The sequence below is a fragment of the Dendropsophus ebraccatus genome, chromosome 6 (assembly GCF_027789765.1).
Source record: "Dendropsophus ebraccatus isolate aDenEbr1 chromosome 6, aDenEbr1.pat, whole genome shotgun sequence".
In the NCBI taxonomy this organism is placed as follows: Eukaryota; Metazoa; Chordata; class Amphibia; order Anura; family Hylidae; genus Dendropsophus; species Dendropsophus ebraccatus.
In genome coordinates this window covers 54,226,091-54,248,544 of record NC_091459.1, presented here as the reverse complement: position 1 = coordinate 54,248,544, position 22,454 = coordinate 54,226,091, and the positions used below count along the sequence as shown (strand labels likewise).

Sequence of the window (22,454 nt, the reverse complement as noted above, 5' to 3'; positions counted from 1 at the left end):
GGAGCAGCCAAAATTACGACATAAGTTATAAAATGGACCAAACATACAGTAGTCAGTAGTAGAGTCCGTGCATTCTGTTGGAATGAATGGAAATGGTCTGGGTATGCTGTTGGGTAAACTGTTTAGTCTAGACCTCCCCTATACTGACTGTCCACATACAGTGTTTTCATGTTTTTAATGTTCTTTTGTTTACATTTTTAAATAACAACATTTAGATTTTTGGATCTTTTTGAGTCACTTGTGTGTTTGTGGAAACACAGATTACTCCATGTATGATTTTTTGTTCTTTATATGAGTTAAAAAATGCTGAATAAAATGCCACAGAAAGACAAATGCGTGTAAAAAAATGGCAATAAAAATAATAAATTTTTTAGATAAATCACAGAATTTACAGAAAAAAGTGGACATGGTCTTCTAGAAGGGGCTTCATGGCAGTTGTGCCCCTTCTCCCCAGCAAGCCCTGCCTGGATGACACTGTCCACTGATGAAATGAAGTCAGACAAGTGTTATACAGGTATATGTCAAATGTGTAGCGTCTAGGCTTGTGGATGGTGCGGAGAACCGCACATAGAGTAGGGGGCTGACAATATCATTTTAAGGCTATGTTCACACTGCGTACAAATCCGTATGCAGGTCTTACGCTGCCGTACATGTGCGGCTGAAACTACGGGTGTGCGAAAAATCGACATACGGCCGGATGCGTACGAACCGCGAACATACGCCCGTAGTACAGTTATGCTTCCCTAGCTTGTTTCTAAGCGATCTGAGGCAGGTCATTTACTTGGAAATCTTCGCCCAGCCCCGTAAACCACACAGAACCTTTTGGATCGAAAAATCAAGTTCAATTTGTCAGAAATAAGTACTTCGTACGGGACCGCATGGAAATCCACGGCCGTGAGTTTCAACATTTCCGTCCTCAAACAATGGTCTTGTTCATTTTTCACGCCGCCGTATACGATCCGGCTGTAAGCTCATACGTAGATCAAACGGAAAAACAGTCACAGTGCCTGCACAGATACATACTTGTGGGGGAGGAGGAGGATAGTAGGCTGGACTCATATGGTGGATAGGGGGTCGTGGTGCTGCTCACAAAATAGCCAAAGTTCATGCTATAACAACTAAAAAGAGAAAAACAGGAGCGCACTCACCCCGTACTGTAAAATTATTCTTTATTCTTTCATCAAAAGTTAAAAGCCATCCATGGATTCATCGGGTGGTAATCGTATACTTTCAAACGAACGCATCAACCTCAAAACTACGTGCGTATATTCGCGGTTCACACTACGGACGGATTTATACGCAGTGTAAACATAGCCTAAGGGTGCGTTCACACCTACAGGATCCGCAGCAGATCCGCAGCAGATTTGATGGTGCAAATTTGATGCTGTGTTCAGTTAATTAAATGAAATCTGCTGCGGATCCGCAGCAGAAATTCAGCTGCGGATCCGGTAAGTGTGAACGTACCCTAAATCAACTGTATTAAATAAACTTAACAGAAAAAGAAAAAACTGTTGTTCTGCTAACAATGTGGACTACAAATAACAATTATTGTAAACAGTGAATGGATAAAAATAATAAAAATACAGCCCCCACTTTGGGCAGTAAGGAGTTACATTTCTGGCATTTAGTTCATTGGGTCTAGACAGTCTCCAAGTGAGTATTGAATATATCAGGTCATCCATCGGCTGTCAGCTTGCAGCTCCTCACTCCCATTACATTTTTTTCTCTCTCCGCTTTCTTCTTAACATATACAGCATATACATCTGTAGACAGCCATCCTGAGGTCAGCTTGAAGTTTCTTCATGTGTACTAGCAGAGAACTTACAGGGCCCAGGACACATGACTGTAATGCTTACAAACAACATACTGACTAAAGGGAATGAGATCTATAACAACCTAACTGGAGTTCCCTTTTATTTATACAACTTGTGATTTCCTGCTGCTATCTTGTTGTCCTTTTGTGGTATTGACTCTATAACTATTACTTCAGACAGATGTAACAAACAGTGTAGTTTTTCACATGGCTTAGTCATAGTCAGAGATCAGCCACATGCTCCGCTGATGAAACTGCTTAGTCACTGTTGTTGAAAACATATACGCAAAGTAATGTTTCTATGGAGCCAACTTTAGGTGAGGAATTACTTTAACCTCTTAAGGACACAGCGGATTTTGGCCTTAAAAGGGTTCTGATCAAAAATTAAAACCCCAAAACAAAGAAGCCAGGGCCTGATCTGTGAAGATGCTGCAGTATTGCAAAAGTAGTGCAATACAACTCCAACATGTGTAAGATAGCCAGGGGGTTTGGAGGTCGGATGGCCACAGTCTCTTAGTTGTTCCGTTTCCTAAGTTTTAATCAAAGAACCCCTGTAAGGCCTGGGCCAATTTAAATTTTTGCATATTTGTTTTTTTCTTTCTTGCCTTCTAAGAGCCATAATTTTTCTACCTTCGAGGCTGTTTGAGCTGTAATTTTTTTCCACCAACAGCATCTAGTTTTTATTACTATCATATTTGTATAGATTGAAGATTTTGATTGTTTTTTTTTTTCTTATAGATAAAGTGACAAAAAAATCAGCAATCCTTTTTTCCTCTTTTCTGGGATATTTTTATATCTTTTATATAGATGAGACAATTGCCCTCACTATGATATTAAATAGGTTTATTTATTTTACATGTTTTATTTGTAAACTGGTAAAGAGGGGTGATTAAGGGGGGGGGGGGGGTTATCCAGCGCTACAATTCTCCACGGCCAGTTCAGGTGTGGTTTGCAATTTAGCTCTGTTCAATTCAATGGTGTTACAAATCTTACACCCAAACTAGAGACACGAGTGGAGCTCTCTCTTGAAGAAAGTAGCCATGTTTTTGTAGCGCTAGATACCCCTTTAAAACTTATATTAGTGGAGGGGCTTTATCTACTTTTTTTTTAACACTTTACTTACTAACATAATTTAAAAAAAACTTAAAGGGGGATTCCACTCAAACCTAACTTGATATGTTGCTGCCCATGGTGAGACTAACAATTTCTTCCTTTCTTGTTACTATCTATTTAGTCTCCCCCCCCCCCCCCCCCCTTCCTTCTGTGACAGATGGTGTACAAGTCCCTGGCTGGCTTTATCTGCAGCATTGTTTCTTTTATGTAATGCTGTGAGGGTTAATCACAGTGAGTTCATTAGCAACTTGACCTCAGAATAACCCTCCCAGCACTACAAAGAAGCTACAGGATCTGGTCACAGCAAAAACAGTAGAGGGCTTCAAAACCGGCCTAGACAAGTTCTTAGACCAAAATAATATAAATGCATATGTATAGAACCTATCACCCCTCCCCCTTCCCTGTATCCATCCCCTCCTTGGTTGAACTTGATGGACATGTGTCTTTTTTCAACCGTATTAACTATGTAACTATGTAACTATGTACAGAGTTGCAGAAAAAGCCAGCCAGAAAAGCTCATACATAGATTTCTGTGTCTTCAGCAGAAAGCAGCAGCTGAGAACTTAGGGAAGGAGACTAAGTAGATAATAACAAGTATGGAATGAATTGTTAGTCTCACCATGGGCAGCAACATATCAAAAGTTAAGTTTGAGTGGAATACCCCTTTAAGTTCCCTTAAGGACTATTATAAGCAATCATAAGACTACATACACTGGTCAGTGCTATGCTCCTCTCACTGCCATTTTCACACTGCGGTAGTGTTTAAAGCAAATGTACTATCTGAAACGCCGCTCCGGTTCTCAGGCCCTGCGCCATTCTTTTTGTGCACGCCGGCCGGGCTCTATATCCTGGGGGTGGGCCACCGCCCCCAGTGTGAAGAAAGCTGGTCACATGGGGGGGGGATGTGATCACATTGGGGGGGGGCGAGCCTGCCCTCATTGTGTAGAGCCCAGTAGGTACATGGCAAAAGAATGGCGCCGAGTGTGGAAACTGGGAAACTCTGCGACGTTTCAAAAAAAAAAAAAAAATACTGCGTCACCAGGTGCTGATCGGGTCATGTAAACAAAATATGCATATATGTATTGATAGATTGTAAGGGCCCTATTACATGGGCCGAATATCGTGCGAAAAATCGTTAAATCGTTCCTATTTAAACTATAATCGTTCTGTGTAATTGCAGGCAACGATTGAAATATCGTTCATATGTCGTTGATCGTTCGCTCAAGTTCCGCATTTGTTATCTAATCGTTCAGTGTAATTGCACATTGTTCATTGTTTTGCTGGAAACAGAAGGCGTAAACGATCATAGTAATGATCGCAATAACTATCGTAGTAACGATCGTAATTTAGGGTCCATTTACACAGACAGATTATCTGCCAAAGATTTGAAGCCAAAGCCAGAAATAGATTTAAAAATAGGAAAAATCTCATGCTTTCCTTTATGACCGGATCTCTGTTTATAGTCTGTTTCTGGCTTTGGCTTCAAATCTTTGGCAGATAATCTGTCAGATAATCTTTCTGTGTAAATGGACCCTAGCGGTTATCATTCTGTGTAATATGGTGAACGATTTCAGGTTAACCATAAACAATCTCGTTTGCGATCGTTAATCTGTAAAAATCATTCCGTGTAATAGGACCCTAAGGGTGCGTTTACACAGACAGATTTATCTGACAGATTTTTGAAGCCAAAGCCAGGAACAGACTTTAAACAGGGAACAGGTCATAAAGGAAAGACTGAGATTACTCCTCTTTTCTTATTCATTCCTGGCTTTGGCTTCCAAAATCTGTCAGATAAATCTGTCTGTGTAAACACACCAAAAGTCCTCGCGGGCAGGGTCCTCTTCCCCCATGTACCAGTGTGCTATTTGATCTTGTAGTGTTCCTGTTTATTACCCCTATCTATTGTATAGCACTCTGGAATTAAGGGCACTTTATAAAATAATAATAATAATAATAATACTTGATGGTACATTCACTTTAAGAAGTTAATGATGAACAGCAACACAATCGCTACTGCCCATCATTGATTATGTGGACCCGGCTGCTTAGGGTGGTATTCCACGGGCCGATGGGGCCCGATAAACGAGCGCTCGTTTACTGGCCTTATTCCACGGCCCCGATTATCGTTAAACAAGGGCTGCAAGGACATCGTTACCGATGTCCTTGCAGCTCTTGCTTAACTAGTATACATACCTATTCATGGTGCAGGGCTCCTCTTCTCCTGCTTCTTCCGGGTCCCGCGCGCTCCTCCAGCCTTAGGGCGGCCTGTGTCAGCTGACAAGCCGCTCAGCCAATCACTAGCTGAGCGGCCTGTCAGCTGACACAGGTCGCCCTGACACTGGAGGAGCGTGCGGGACCCGGGAAGAAGCAGGAGAAGAGGAGCCCTGCACCATACATAGGTAATGTATATCGTCAGTCGCCGGCCGTGCACCGCTATTCCACGTAGCGGTACGCTGTTGGCGCCCGACAAATATAGGTCCGGACCTATATCTACGATCATCGGCTGATCGTTGTCTCTAGTCCACGGAGCGATAATCGTCCGATTCGACCGATTATCGCTCCGTGGAATAGGGCCCTTACCCTTTATGAAGCGAGCTTTGCTTCTTATAGAGCTTCTGGATTTAATGGCGTACCGGTCCCGGAGTGCAACAAAAAAAACTATTTGTTGGGTGACACTGCAGAATTTTTGCGCAGTATTTTTAAAGGTAAAACCTGCATGTTATCTTAATTCTTTATTATTGTTGATTACAATGACACAATGTTTACATAGGTTTAGTATTATTTCAATACTTTCAAAACTAGAATTTTTTTTTTTTTGATAAATGAAAATGTATCAATGGGGCTTTTTGAGGGCTGTAGTTTAAGTGGTACCTCTTTGGTGTAGACTTTTAAATATTACCTTTTTTTTTGTAAATAAATGCAAAAAATCTCAACATTATGGACATGTATGGGAGAGGCCTCACCAAAAGTCAGGTTCAGGGTGCACTCACACACACTTTTTGTTTGGCTTGTTTGAAGCAAAAAAAAAAAAAGCCATAAAAAAAACACTATTGCGGCGCATTTTTCCCATGTGTTTGCATTATTTCTGGTGTTTTTTTTACTTTGTGTGAATGTTTTTAGGTGTAATGATTTTTTTTTCCCTGCCATCCCATGAACTAGTCGCTGGACCACACAAGGTCACAAAAACACTAGAAAAAAAAAAATCCATATGCACAGCAATGGCGTTTTTTGAGACAACCAGAACAATCCCATGGTAGAAAAAACACCCCAGTTTGCCAAAAATGCCACACCCTCAGCATGCTGCATTTTAGAAACATACAGATAGGTCAATTTAGATTGGGAGCCCTAATGGGGACTGGGACCTAAATTGACCAACTGTGTAAAGTGCTGCGGAATCAGTTGGCGCTATACAAATAAAAGCGTTATTATTAGTAGATGTGTTTACTGTCTATCATATCAAGAAATATTAAAAGAGAATCAATCAGCTCATTTGTGCCGATTCGGCCCCCAGAAAGGCTGCTTACAGCCAGATATGTTATGGTGTCAGGGGTTCCGGGCTGTGTACTCTTCATGTCGAGTAAAATGCAGGGGGAGAGCCGTGAGCTAGTCATCTGGACCTGTCAGCGGGCTCCGCAGGACCCGCCCCACAGAGCGCTCTGACAGGACAGAGGACCGTGACTAGTTACAGTCCAGATGACTAGTTTACGGATCTCGCCCTACCTTGCCTGCGAGATTAAAAAGCATTTTACCCGACATGAAGGCTACAGAGCCCGGAACTCCCGACACCAGAGGAGACCCAGCTGTGAGGTCTGTGCAGCCTATCTGGGAGCCCAGTCAGCACAATTGTGCTGATTGGTTCCCTTTAAGGATTTGAAACTGTATAGAATGGAGGAAAGAAGAGAAAGCCCGATCGTACGATTAACTATGTCGGAGTAACGATTTTTTTTTTTCATAACGGTCAGCGTTTAGACGGTACGATATATCGTACTGAAATTCGTTTTGCAATCGCTTAAGCCTATCTCACACATTGGTTAAATTGGCGAACGACTGTTTACACGGAACGATCTGCGAATTTTTTGCGAACAACGATTTTGGAACATGTTGTAAGATCAAAATGAACGATTTCTCATTCGTTGTTTGATCGTTTGCAGCGTTGATTATCGTTCGAATTCGATCGTTATCTTGCGAATTTGCACGATAATCGCTTCGTGTAAACGCAGCATTACTTTCCTGAAGAGTTAAACTTCCAGCAGATGCGGTAGGTTAATCTGCAAAAACTGAATGTAAACCTATCTGGGAAAAACATACATCTGTCCTAAGATAATAAGAAGGGAAATACTAATAGGGCAGACTAGATGGACCAGGTGTCTTTTTCTGCCAACAATCTTTTATGTTTCTGAGCTACTTGCTTGATTTGCTGATTAATTTCCTGCCATCTCTGGTGTCACTTCACATGATTGTGAGCTCCTCTCTGCTTATTCTTTCAGAGAGGTGTATTTCAGATGCATGATCTGTTTTGTTTTTTGTTTTTTTACTCCTGTAGTCAAGTTTTGCAAATTAAAGGTATTTTTTAGTAGAAGCCCTGATATAGACTTCAGTAACGTGTCGGTGCAGTTGACTTCAGGAGCTCTTCATTACTTTGTCTACATTGAGTCATGTTTGTTTGTGTGCTTAGGTTGTGCACACATATCTGTACCATTCACTAGTGTGCAGAAAATGAAGTGGCTATTAAAGGGGTGAATTTCTTTTTTTTGTTCATCTACCGGTTTCATGAAGTTATATGAATTTGTAATTTACTTCTATTTAAAAATCTTCAGTATTTTCAGCTGCTGTATGCCCTACAGCAGCGGTAGGGAACCTTGGCTCCCCAGCTGTTGCAAAACTACAACTCCCATCATGCCTGGACAGCTAAAGCTAAGAGGTTTCCTACCCCTGTCCTACAGAAAGTGGTGTATTCTTTCCAGTCTGACACAGTGCTCTCTGCTGCCACCTCTGTCCATGACAGGAACTGTCCAGAGTAGTAGCAATGTGCCTGATTCTGACGATTATCACTCCGTGTAATAGGGCCCTAAGTCCTTGGGTTGCTTTTCGTCTTTGTTTAACAAGGGTTGGGGTGCAGAATTTGCCTTTATCAGAATGAATGGAGATGTAGTGAGCTAAACTAGTGTTTTATTCCATCCGCTGGCTGTAAAATTTGCTAACAAGACATTTTTTATTGTATTATTTCTGACTTGGCAGGAAGTCGTAATTCATAGACATACTGTTCTTTGATTCTGAATGTCACAGTTCAGCTTTTCTTGAATGCAGCTTTGTTTCTTTATAGTTAGTATAAGAAGTGACAAAAAATAAGGTTAATTCTTCATTTCAAATACTGGAATATTTTCAAATAATGTATTTAATTCTAAGTTATTATATTCAATCCATTGTAAACTATGATGATTGAACTTTTTACTTACCTTTTGGTTCTTCAGCCTGGAGGTCAAACAAGAAATTGCATATACTGCATCTTAAAGGAGAAGTCCGTCCAAAAGTATTTTTTAATATGTTAGACAAATTCCTAATATACACTTATTATGGGAAATGCACATATACTGCTTTTTTCCTCAATTTAGTAGATCCCAAAGGACCCCCCCCCACCCTCCCATCACACTGGCCACCCTCCCCTAGCCCTCCCGCACCCGTCCATGCTGCTGGCCGCCCTCCCCTAGCCACATCCATGCTGCTCCCCCCCCCCCCCCCCCCCCCGCACCCGACCATGTCAGCGGTCGCCACCCCCGCACCCGTCCTTGCCTCCGGCCTCCCTCCCCGCTCTCTCCCACTGCAATTACTCACCCCGCTGCCCGGTCCTGTGTGCAGCGGGGAGAGCGCTGCTATACCGTGGTCACTGCTGTCTCTCTTCAGCCGCACATAGCCATTCACTGCTGCGGGAGAGAGACAGGGGGAGAGAGAGCAGGGGAGCAGGACCGGGCAGCGGGAGAGAGAGCGGGGAGGGAGGCCATAGGCATGTGACATGGACGGGTGCGGGGGGCGGCCAACAGCATGGATGTGGCTAGGGGAGGGCGGCCAGCAGCATGGATGGGGCTAGGTGAGGGCGGCCAGCAGCATGGACGGGTGCTGGAGGGCTAGGGGAGGGTGGCCAGTGTGATGGACGGGTGTGGGGGGGGTGTCCTTTGGGGGGGTAGGGGAGTCGGTGCAGGTTTGACTGGTGCCGGGGAGCCTGTTTCTGACACCTGGTGAGTACACAAGCTGCTATGGATGACTGCAACCCAATTACAATGTAAATTCTCCATATACTGCGCCCCCTGCTGGTAGCTTCATGGGAATTACACCCAGCCCTGCTCTGGTTCGCTTTGTGACGTCACATTTTTTTTTTAGAGAAATTGAAGTCTCCATGATCTACTAAATTGAGGGAAAAAAGCAGTATATGTGCATTTCCAATAATAAGTGTATATTAGGAATTTCTTTCCTTATGTAATAACATATTAAGAAATACTTTTGGCCGGACTTGTCCTTTAAGGAGACTTCAGTCCCTGGGTGTAAATAAATAAGATTTTTTTTTATTTATTTACTTACAGGCAGCAGATATTTTGAAAATTATGGAAAAAATTAAACAAAGCTATTTCATGAATTTACTTAGTGTCATTTAAAACATCTTTGCAGATATCAATATAGTTACATAGTTACATAGTTAATACGGTTGAAAAAAGACACATGTCCATCAAGTTCAACCAAGGAGGGGATGGATACAGGGAAGGGGGAGGGGTGATAGGTTCTATACATATGCATTTATATTATTTTGGTCTAAGAACTTGTCTAGCCCTGTTTTGAAGCCCTCTACTGTTTTTGCTGTGACCAGATCCTGTGGTAGACTGTTCCACAGATTCACAGTTCTCATGGTAAAGAAGGCTAGTCGCCTCCGGAGATTGAACCTTTTTTTCTCCAGGCGGAGGCAGTGCCCTCTTGTCCTTTGAGGGGGTTTTACCTGGAAGATCTTTTCCCCATATGTCTTGTAGGGGCCATTTATATATTTAAATAAATTAATCATATCTCCCCTTAAACGTCTCTTCTCCAGACTAAACAAATGTAATTCTTTTAATCTCTCCTCATAACTAAGATGCTCCATTCCCCTTATTAGTTTAGTTGCCCATCTTTGTACCCTCTCCAGCTCTAGAACATCCTTTTTATGAATCGGGTCCAAAACTGGACAGCATACTCCAGATGAGGCCGCACCAAAGCTTTATAAAGCGGTAATATTATATCCCTGTCCCGTGAGTCCATGCCTGTTTTAATGCATGACAATATCCTGCTGGCCTTAGAAGCAGCTGACTGACATTGTGTGCTGTTCTGTAGTCTATTATCTACAAGTATACCCAGATCCTTCTCCATCAGCGACTCTCCCAGAGTAACTCCCCCCAGGACATATGATGCATGTGGGTTATTAGTACCCAGGTGCATAACTTTACATTTATCCACATTGAACCTCATTTGCCAAGTGGACGCCCAAACACTCAGTGTGTCTAAGTCATCCTGTAACATCTGCACATCCTCCATAGACTGTACTGTACTACAAAGCTTGGTGTCATCTGCAAAGATAGAAACATTGCTGTTAATTCCATTCTCAATATCATTAATAAACAAGTTAAACAGAAGAGGGCCCAGTACTGACCCTTGGGGTACACCACTTATTACCGGGGACCATTCGGAGTAGGAATCATTGACCACCACTCTCTGGGTACGATTAGTACAAGCGAATATAAAGGGCCATTTACTTTTACATGAGAAACACTCTTGTGGCTGATAATTGGCCTATGTAAAAGTGACAATCATTACCTGAGGACGGGGAAAACGCCTAATCTTTGGCTAAACGTCATTGCCTGCACATCTCTGTGTAAACAGGATGTAAGTCCGATAAGTATAAAGACAGACTGACAGTAGATATACATATATCCATGCTGTCAGTTTCCAGATCACACAGCGGAGCATACTTACCTAGAAGACTGCTGCTGTAATCGGGCATCCTTTTCTTTCGGCTCTCCCTTCCAGATGCTGTATCTTAACGCTGCCATGCAGCCTGAAGATTTAGTGGCTGGATGGAACATGTGTATTCGTGCTGTCAGTTTCCATAACATCACGAATGATACATGGATTGTTTGTGCAGCCTGGCTGCTCAATTTGTCTTCCCTTGTAAAGGCACTTGCAAACGAGCAACGCTCTCACTGGTCTTATGCCTTTAATGTAAAGGGATCCTCTGTAATAGTTTTAATTAGGCAAAAAAAGTTTCTTCTGTACTCACAATGTTTTTTTCCTACCTCTTTACTCACCAAATTATAAGTATACATTACTGACATGTACCCCGCAGCGCCGGCAGAATGCCCAGTTATCATATTGTAGTGGGGTTATAATAACCTGGACAACATCTTTAAATCCCATTTTATATTTCATTGAATTAAATATACAACCAGTGGATCTATGTTTTCCAGTGTGCTGTCTTGTCTTTTACTCTGTCTTTCTTACTTTTATGGAAATAATTCCATTACTACTGGGAAAATAAACTTTGTATGTTCGCCATGTCATGTGAGGCAGTCTGCGAGCTTTGTTCCCTTTAGAAAAAACATTATTAGAATGACATGTCTCATGTATTCCCATAAATACAGAATTCCCCCAGGACGTGGGATTACTCCGCTGGCTGTGGAGTGTTTGTATTGCCTTGGTAATGCTTTGCATGTGACTTAACTCCTCACACACACAAGACTAGCAGTATTAATGGCGAAATGTATATTTTTTAGTTTTCTCATCAATGTTGCTTTGTTATAAAATATATAGGAGCCTTATGCATGCTCACTGCTAAGAAGCTTTAGGTTTTTACATGATATATACAAACACATGAGGAGGGGTGGGGGATTTTTTGTTTGAAGATGAATCTCTTCCGCAAACCACTCTCTGACGTAACAATTAGAAAGGGACATCCCCTTTGTTACCCATCTTTCTTTATTACAACACTTTGTTCATTTAGTATGTAAATATATCCTGACCTTGCCTTTCCTGTGTATTGCAGATATAGCCGTGGTGGAAATGACAGATGCTTTTCGCCAGCCTTCATTGTTCTACCACCTTGGTGTTAGAGAAAGCTTTAGCATGGCTAATAATATAATCCTATACTGTGACACAAATTCTGAAACTCTGCAGTCTCTTAAGGTAAGAAAAAGCTAATTAAAGGGATATTCCAAACAAAAATAATTTTTCATATATTGCTGCCCATGGGGAGAACATAACGAACAGCATATTCTTACCTTTCTGTGTTCCCCCAGTGTCGTCCTAGATCATCATTGAGTACCCGGCTGAGCGTTCCTGCCTCCACTTCCAAGGCAGACTTCTCTTAGGGTGACAGACTGCTCAGCCAATCACTGACTGAGACAGGACAGCGATGTGGCCAGTGATTGGCTGAGCGGGCTGTCACCTCCAGACAGGTACGTCTTGGAAGTGGAGGTGCACAGTGTCACCTAGGCGGGGCTTCATGGCAGTTTGGCCCCCCCTCCCTGGGGGTGATTGACAGGCCTCTCTGCGTAAAACAAGACATGTAATGCAGCCAGTCCACCTGCAGCTATCTTATTGACAGGAATGCCATCCAGCCAGGACAGATGACTGAAGAAATTTAGAAATATCCAAAAAGTATCCTATATCTTTAAAGCAAATGTACTTCTATAACTACTCAATTAAGATTTCTATATCGGCTGATCGGTGCTGCCGTGCCGTCCATTCCTCCCATCGCCATTTGGTTCCTGAGATCTCCTCTGGTTTGTACTTATGCAGATGTCCAGTTTGGTGCAATGGAGGCGGGCCCAGTGCCCTCAGTGTACGAATATCTCTTCCCCTCAGTGACACGCCAGGCCAGGGACAGACTTTATTCTGAAGGCGGCACGTCACTGAGGAGATATCGGCACTGGGCCCTCCTCCAGTGCACCCTACCGGATGTTTGTAAGTAGAAACCGGAGGAGATCTCAAGAACTGGGCTGAGATGGGAGGAATGGATGACACCCTTACAATGTGCGCAGTGGCGCAGATCAGGAAATCTTATTTCAGTAGTTATAGTGGTACATTTTTGGGCCGCATTCACATGTTCCGTGATTTTTCAGGACCGTTTATTATAACTGCAATCTGCTAAAAAATTGTTCATAGTGCATCTGCATCCATTCTATGAAAGCTTTGTTAACTGTAGTAGTAATCATGTCCTTTATTCAGGGCCTGTTGTTTTTTTCCACTTATTTGCTTTTCACCTTCATTTTCCAGTGTTACTGTGATTGCTTCAATTATATTCTTTTCTTCTGTTTAGGAAATAATTTGTCAAAAGAATAACGTAAGTATCCTTATAATGTATTAGTTTTGGTTTTCAATTATTTTTATTAAAGTAAGGGGAAATTCTACTGCTGTAGAAGTTTCCAGAACAATTATTACATGCAGGTCATTTTCTTATTTTTCTTTTCCATATAATCTAGTGAAGTAGTATTTCCTGAGAAAGCAAAAATACAAAGAAAAAGCCCTTATACCATTACTGCAAAAGGTAGCAATGTGTCAGTCGAGCCCTATAATGTTAAAGGGGAAACCTGACATAGCGCTCTGTGCTGCCACCTGTGTCCACGAAAGGAACTGTCCAGATCAGAAGCAAATCCACTTAGAAAAACTCTCCTGGTTTGGACAGTTCCTGACATGGACATTACCTGGCTGCGCTCCTGCTTGCTTCTCAGGCTCCTGACTCCTTGACATCCTGCTCAGCCAATCAGTGGCTGCAGTGGGGCAGTGCTGAGTGGGGAGGGAGCCTGAGAAGCAAGAAGGAGCGCAGCCAGGTAATGTATTAGCCGGGCAGCTCTGGGTTAAGTGGGACAGGGCTCTCGAGCATGAGAAAGAGATGTGAACGCAGACGTTCCATCAAGACTTGGACGCGTGAACATAGCCTAAATGTGTTTTTTGTGATAGCAGTTATTGTCCGACATAAATATAGACACAGTTACGCCTGGTCATAGGTTTGGAGGGGTGTGTTAGTCTTATTAAAAATAGTTCTGTTTTCTTTTTTTTAAGTATCTACTTTAAGGTTAACATTAGTTCTAAATGATCCTGATATGTAATTTTGTCCAATGTATTTTTATTGTAGATGTGCACTGCTAACTACACGTTTGTTCCGTACATGATCACCCCCCATAATAAAGTCTTCTGCTGTGAAACTAGCTGCATGAAAGGACTGACGGAGTTAATGCAGCCTAACTTTGAATTGCTTCTTGGACCTATTTGTATGCCCTTGGTGGATCGCTTTTTGCAGGTGTTGAAGATGGCGCAGGCCAGCTCATGGTAAGCGCTTTACTACAGTATTATTAAAGTATTTTGTTTCCGCCAAAATGTATTGATTACCTTCCCTCAGTATGTAGCATCGATATCAGACGAGTAGGTTGCCGACACATAGCATCCCCTGATGAGCTGTTTGGCTCGAGCCATAAAGCCAGCATACATGGTAAAACTTAGCCGGCATCATGTATTACATTACTGTAGCTCAGGTCTAATTCTAAAATTTTTGTATACATGAAATGTATGTGCCCAATGACCGCCCCTCAGACGAGCGGGGCTTACGCCTGGTGTATCCCATCTGCACCTTTTCCATGAGTTACACAAGGGGCGCACATTGATACATGTGCCCCCTCGTGTTTCATCAGTCTAGCCACTATGTCATAAATGAATTAAGGTCTGGACTCTTGAAGCCCTGTTACATGGAGAGTTATCTGCCAAATCTAGCAGAATGACGCTCACTTACATGGGGGATGCCCACCTAATAACTGATATAGGCTAAGGGCCCTATTACACCAACAGATTATCTGACAGATTTTTTTAAGCCAAAGCCAGGAATGTATTTTAAAAGAGGAGAAATCTCAGTCTTTTATTACCTGTTCCCTGCTTATAGTCCATTCCGGGCTTTGGCTCAAAAAAAATCTGTCAGATAATCTGTTGGTGTAATAGGGCCCTAATAACACTAGTAAACATCAGAAAAAAAGCTGAAACTCCCAAACCTTGCTTCTGTTGGTACTTCTACTTATTTATGTATCTCACTTTTAGGCCCGTGCACACAGAGCAAGAATGGCGAAATTTCTCCGTGTCATAATGACACTCTATGGGAGGCGCGCGCGGCTCCTCTCCCCGCCCTGAGGAATGAACATGTTCATTCTTCAGCGCCCAGAGAGACGCAGCACATGCGCCTCCCATAAAGTGTCATTGTGACATGGAGGCTGGCGGAATTCTGCCCTTCTTGCTCCTTGTGCACGGGCCCAAGGCTATGTTCACAGTGTTTGATTTTTTTTTTTTTTAGCAGCATACAGTTGTGCCTTGGATTACGAGCATAATTCGTTCTGGGACCGTGCTTGTAATCCCAATCTACTCTTAAACCAAATCAAATTTTCCCATAAGAAATCACTGATATGCAGACAATTGGTTCCACACCCCAAAAATAATAATTTATTATTCTTCATAACAAGTAAAACAGATGAAACAAACATTCAGAAACAGCAGAATGTGATATTATAAGTTACTGTACAGTAATGGAGAGGATGGAAAACACAAGGGCGGACAGAGACAGCAGGGAGCATGAAGGAATAAGCACGGCAGATGTGGGCACAGTATAGCAGTGCTCTCTGTCTGGGGAGAGAGGGGTTACAGCTATAGGGAAATTACCTCCACAGTCCTGTTCCCTGATGCAAGCCCCAGCCTGAAGTGGATCGGCTATGATTTGGAAGGTGAGGGAGACTTCCTGGGTCAGAGTACAGTGCTGTAGACCACGCTATGCAGACCATGCCCCTCCCCCACACATGCTCTCACCCAGTACAGGGAGCTCTTAAACCAAAGCAATGCTCTTAAACCAAGTCACAATTTTGAAAAACTGTGAGCTCTTTAAACCAACGTAGCACTGTATTTGGATGGCCTTCATTTTGAAGAGAAAATACATCTGTATTTTGATAATTATGCCTGTAATTGTCAAAATACAGCCATATTTTTGCTTCTTAATGGCAGTTGTCCCGCCAACAAAGGCCGAAAACAAACGTGTAAACATAGCCTTAGAGGCATAAAAACAGCTGTGTTATTACTTTTATTTTTTATTTTTAAACTATGTGTGAGGCCACCCTTATTGTGAACTGGTAACATGAAAACAATTAATGTTCTTTCCTGTCATTTCAAATGTATTGTTTTTTTGTTTTTTTTACCTTTGTTGGAAGTTTTTCCTTTTTCTTTTTACTACAGCAAATATTATGCAGCTTGCAAACATAAATGGGCCAAAAAACATGTAAAACATGTCCAAAAAAAGTCCTATATATATTTTTTTTTTACTTGGGTAATGTTTATGGACGTAAAAATGAACAAATAGATGGTTTTCCGTTGAATTCAATGTTCTTCAATGGTAAATAAAACAGCCATTTGATGATTTTGAGATCTAAACCAGCATTTTTATGTTTTACATTTCAAAAAAACATGGGTGAGATTTATCAAACTGGTGTAAAGTAGAATTGTCTTAGTTGCCCCTAGCAACCAATAAAATTCCTAACATTCTTTGGAAAAGGTGAAATCTGTTTGGTTGCTAGGGGCAACTGAGCCAATTCTACTGTACACCAGTTTAAATCCCCCCCTTGTGTGCACATATCCTTAGTAAAAATGGAAGATCCGCATAAAATGCTTTTCAGTGGTGTCCATGCAGTACACATAATTTTGAGATGACAACTCATATTTTTTTTCCCCGTTTTTTATTTAGTCAGTACTTCAGAGAAGCCATCCTCAATGACATTAGACGTGCTCGCAACCAATACACTGGAAAAGAGCTAGCAGCTGAGCTGACGAGGATAAGACATCGTGTAGATAACATTGAAGTTTTGTCTCCTGATATCATTATCAATTTACTCTTGTCATATAGGGACATTCAGGTATTCAATACTATTTGTGTAATGTGCTTTGTGATGTAAATGGATTTTCTGGGTATTTTACATTAATGACCTCTCCTCAAGATAGGCAATGTGTGATCGGCAGCCTTTACCGATCTGCAGAGCTGATGCTCTATCATATACACAATGAACAGGACCAAATACACATGGTGTCATTCATAGTGTAGTGGTGGCACCAGGTCACTACAGTTTAGCTCCCATTGAGATGAATGGGAGCTGCTCTTCAGTAAATCATCACCACCACTACACAATGAACAAAGCCTTTTGCCTATGGCCCTGTTCACTGTGTACATGCCAGAGCTTTGGCTCTGCTGAATACCTAATTGGCAGGGGTACCATGTGTCTGTACCATGCTGATCAGACATTGATGGGGTATCCTGAGGAGAGGCCATCAATGTAAAATGCCCAGAAAACACTTTTAATTATGTTAAGCTTAAAGGGGTACTCTGTCCAGTAGGCCTTTATTCACCATAATAATAATAATAATAATAATAATAATAATAATAATAATTTTTAGGGGGTGGATGAAAACAATAACATCCACTTAACTCCCCGACTCCAGTGCTGGCGTACCATTATGCTGCTCTGGTCCCCCTGGCCACTTCCTGGTGTGAGATGGGATTTGAGACTTCTGGCCAGTATGTTCCTTTAAAGCGAACCTCCCACCAGATTTTTAAGAACTAATCACAAGGCAGCGTACAATAAGATTTCTTACTCTAAATCTATAGATGTCACTGTTGCAATACAGTTTTCCAGAGCCAATTTCTGGACTCGGGCAGACAGGTAATCAATGCTTACCTTAAAAATCACAAATATAGAATGTCACTGAATAGCATATTTACGTATGTTTTTATGTATTTTTTTTTTATCTCCAAAAAACCAATGACCACTTTAATAGACTTCAGAAAGTGAACTAAAAAAAGTTATGCATGTATCTATACACAGATGTATAAAACTAGACCAGCCTTTCACCATTATAATTTTAATAATTTTTTCTCTCTTATGAATGGCTCATCTGTGAAGGAATATGATTCCATTGTAAAGCTAGTGGAGACGCTAGAAAGACTGCCGACCTTTGATTTGTCCTCCCATCTCCACGTGAAGTTTCACTATGCATTTGCCCTGAACAGGTGAGAATAATTCTCTTTTGCATAGTTACATAGTTATAATGTATGCCCTCCTTTTACATTATTCCCATTCTAAACAGAGAATGCAAAATGTATAATTCTTTGATGGTGCTCTGCCTCACAATTGCATTAAGGAAAATGTGCTGTCCTAGCATCCATCATACAGTGCGCCTGTCCATGGATTTATGGCAGCAATATGGATGTAATGCTAGCTGGATGGGTTAACTACTGTTTTATGAACCTGCTTTCTAATCAGCCATGTCACTTTTATGAGCACGTTTATCAATTCTGTTGCAGCACAACCCATAATTCTATAATATTGTCTGTATGTAACAGTGGTCATATAATTGAAAATAGAAAATTATTGACCAGCTCTCTAAGCAACCAAGATATTAGTCAAATTCATTTACTATTTTAGAATGGTACTTTAGGCTAGATTCACACCAGATGGATTGACAGCGGATTTCATGCTGCGAATACGCATCTAAATCTGCTGTGGATCCCTTCACTGTCACTTTAAATACAATTTTATACTCACAGCAAAATTGTCATCCCCCTGGTGCATACATTACCGGGTCCGCACTCTGGCTTGCTTCAGGGGCTCCCGGCGTCTGGACATCGTGCTCAGCTTATCAATACGCTTCCCGGCTGCAGCCATTGATTGGCTGTGTGGGCTATCCACACGCCAGAAGCCCCCGAAGCAAGCCAGAGTGCATGTATGGTCATGTGTGGGGGAAATCACCCACTGCCAGTCCTAGCGGGACTCCAAATTATCAGTAGAGGACTTTACAAGCTTGGGAGACATGACACAGACACAATATTCTGTGAAACAACCTATTTAAATTTATATATACAGAGGTGCCTTGGATTGCAAGCATAATTCATTCTGGGACTGTGCTTGTAATTGAAATCACTCTTAAACCAAAGCAAATTTTTCCCATAAGAATCATAGAAATGCAGACAATTGGTTCCAAACCCCAAAAATAATTATTTATTATTCTGAATAACATCTAAAACAAATGAAATAAACATTCAGAAACAGCAGAATATGTGATATTATAAGTTACTGTACAGTAATGTAGAGGATAGGAAACACAAGGGCTGACAGAGACTGCAGGGAGCATGAAGGAACGAGCAGGGCAGACGTGGGCACATACATGCAGCACTCTCTGTCCGGGGAGAGAGGGGTTACAGCTATGGAGAAATTACCTTCACAGTCCTGTCCCCTGATGTGGGCCCCAGCCTGAAGTGGATCTGCTATGATTTGGAAGGTGAGGGAGACTTCCTGGGTCAGAGTACAGGGCTGTAGACCCCGCTATGCAGACCATGCCCCTCCCCCACTCCTGCTCCCACCCAGTACAGGGAGCTCTTAAACCAAAGCAACGCTCACCAAAGCAAACCAAATCACAATTTTGAAAAACTCCAACCTCTTAAACCAAATTGCTCTTAAACCAAGGTACCACTGTAAAGGAAAAAGATGGCATCCAACCAAGAAGGACATGGGCAGTGTCCAAAGGAGGTAGTGTAAGGCCCCCGCACCACCCAAGCCCGTACAACCGCAGGGGCGTCCAAGGCCAACAACCCTACGTAGAGGATGATATATAAGAAATCCAGGGCTGCCAGACCTTTAGAAATTTTTCTTCCCTATCGTGAAGAAGAGCATGCAGCCGGTCATTGACCATAACCCAGTTGAGTTTAACTCTCACCAATTCCAGGGGTACCGCCCCTTTTTTCCATGAGGTGGCAATCGCTATCTTGTCCGCCAGAAACAGAAATGAGGCAAACTGTTGTACGGCCTTGGACGCCCCCGGGACCCTCACATTCAGCAAGGCAACAGAAGGACACATGCACACATTGCACTGTGTCAACGAGAATAATTGAAAATTCGTCTCCAAAACCGTTTTACCTTTGGGCAGTCCCACCAAATGTGGCTCATGGTACCAACTCTACCACATTGTCTAAAACAGAGCGGTGAGTAGTTAAGAACCATTTTAGCAATACGAGCCGGGACCAAATACCAGCGGAGAAGAACTTTATAATTGGCCTCCACCAAAGCCATGTTAATTGAGATTTTAGCAGTATTGGATGCTATATCCTGCCATTCCCGTGTGGAGTAGGAAAGAGCCAAATCCCTTTCCCACTGCACCATGTAACTTAACTTATCTGAAGGTGTGGTGAAATGGGCATACAACAGTGATAAAACATGCTTCCCTGACGGGGAATTAATACATAAACCTTCAAAAAACGTAGTCACAGTTACATCCGCACATCTATCTTTCCAAGCAGTGAGAAAATGAACAATCTGGTTATATCTAAAGTGTTCAGCTTCAGGCAATTTATGAATTGTAACAAAAAAATTTCTAGGGCGAATGCCTTGTCTATTAAAAAAGTTGCCAATCCTGTATAAACCCTTGTCAGACCACCATTTAAAGACAGAGGAGCGAATGCCTGGGGCAAATGCAGGGTTGGCAAAAAGAGGAGCAGCCGGAGTGTGATCCGATCCCAAAGCAAAAGAACGATTAAGCTGATCCCACAGGGACAGCATAGAAGAAAGGAGTGGGCATAAGATCGGTGGACGTTTCTTCATAGCAAGCCACGGCAACAGATCCAGCGGGAAGGCCGGGCAAGCAGATTGTTCAATGGGAACCCAGCCGGGATGGGCAGCGGTACGATGTAAAGAAACGATTGGGGCCAGGCGGGCAGCGTAGTAATATTTAATTATATTAGGCAGACCAAGGCCTCCATTAGTCCGGCTGGAGTACAGTGTCCGTTGAGGCACCCGACAACGACGAGGACCCCATATAAAAGCCAAGATCTCCCTCTGTAGACCCCGGAGAAAGGGAAGTGGGATATCAATGGGGACCGTACGAAATAAGTATAATAATTTCGGAAGTAGGGTCATTTTAACTGCCGCGATGCGGCCCAACCAGGAAGGGTTAAGAGTGGACCAAAGTTTCAGATCCTCATTCAGTTTCTTCTTAAGAGGGATAGAGTTTGAAGAGAAGAGGGAGGAAAGAGAAGACGTAAGGTTGATTCCCAGATATCTTAGCTTATCTTCTCTCCAACGCATCTCAAAATTTAACTGGATCAATTTAGCGGCCGCGTGGGGGATATTTACATTCAATATTTCTGACTTACTATGGTTAATTCGCAAACCCGACACCTTAGCAAACTTATCCAGTAGGCTATAGACATTCGGAAGAGAGTTCAAGGGGGAAGTGAGTAGTAACAGGATATCATCCGCATAAAGCGCACACTTATGTTGTTCACCATTCACCTCTATTCCTTTAATGCTCCCATGTGCCCTAATCAGACGCGCTAAGGGTTCTATTGCAAGAATAAATAGAATGGGGGACAGAGGACATCCTTGTCTAGTTCCGCGTTCTACCCCTATAGCAGGAGACATATGACCCTTAATGTTTACCCGAGCTGTAGGGTGAGAGTACAGGCCTCGCAAGAGAGTTAAAAAATTTGGACCGAAGCCCCATTTATCTAGAATATAGAACAAATATTCCCAATCAAGGGAGTCAAAAGCTTTATGCAAGTCTAACGACAAACACAAAGCTTGTTTGGAGGAGGTCGGAGCCCACTGCGATTGCACCAGGGATACAAGGTCTATCACCCTCCTTGTTTGATCCGCTGACTGTCTATTAGGGATAAAACCCACTTGATCTATGTGAATATATTGCTCTATAAAGGAGTTAATGCGTGTGGCCATAATTTTAGTAAGGATTTTAATGTCAACATTAATTAGAGATATAGGCCTATAATTTTCACAAAGGAGATGATCTTTATCGGGCTTGGGGATTACCGAGATATAAGCCTTAAGTGAGTCAGAACAGAGTTCAGACCCCTCTCTCAAAGAGTTAAACAATAAAACTAAATGTGGGGCTACAATGTCCACAAATTTTTTATAATAAAAGCTGGAGAAGCCATCAGGCCCTGGTGCGGAACCGCGTTTAAGCCCTTTAATGGCGCTCTTTACCTCTTCCAGCGAAACGGGATCATCCATTAAGTCTTTGTGTGCTGCTGCTAAAGTAGGCAAATCCAAATCTGCGAATAAGGATTGCACCTTTGGTTTTTGAAACTCACCCTCCCGTTTATAAACTTTAGAATAAAATCTATGAAAGGCCTCTAAGACTGAGGGGGGATGCTGTGAAACAGTCCCATTAGGGAGCCTCACAGTGGGGATAGCCGTATGTCGAAACTTTGGAGACAAACGTTTAGCTAAGAGAGACCCAGGTTTATCACCCTGACTAAAGAATCTATACTGCGTCCACCGCAGGCTTCGCTCTGCCACCGAGGTCAGACAAATATTCAGTTCAGTCCTCGCTACTTCAACTTTAGATAACAGCCCAGGGCTCGGGTTCCTTTTATGGAGGGTGCACAGCCGCTTGTATTCTATAGTTTTTGACCGTAGAGTAGCATCCCTCTCCT

The 22,454-nt window shown here is 42.4% G+C and overlaps 1 protein-coding gene across 2 annotated transcripts in view; it reads left to right on the top strand.

The window, feature by feature from the left end:
- The window catches only part of MAP3K5 (mitogen-activated protein kinase kinase kinase 5), a 103,535-nt gene that overhangs the window by 15,019 nt on the left and 66,062 nt on the right, over positions 1-22,454 (top strand). The window contains exons 2-6 of one of the 2 annotated variants that reach the window (XM_069975007.1): positions 11,982-12,121; positions 13,257-13,280; positions 14,073-14,266; positions 16,704-16,872; positions 17,914-18,020. In XM_069975007.1, coding sequence (XP_069831108.1) covers positions 11,982-12,121; positions 13,257-13,280; positions 14,073-14,266; positions 16,704-16,872; positions 17,914-18,020 — 634 coding nt within the window. Of the gene's footprint in view, positions 1-11,979; positions 12,122-13,256; positions 13,281-14,072; positions 14,267-16,703; positions 16,873-17,913; positions 18,021-22,454 lie in introns of those variants that run through there. The other variant, XM_069975006.1, reaches the window with a different exon arrangement.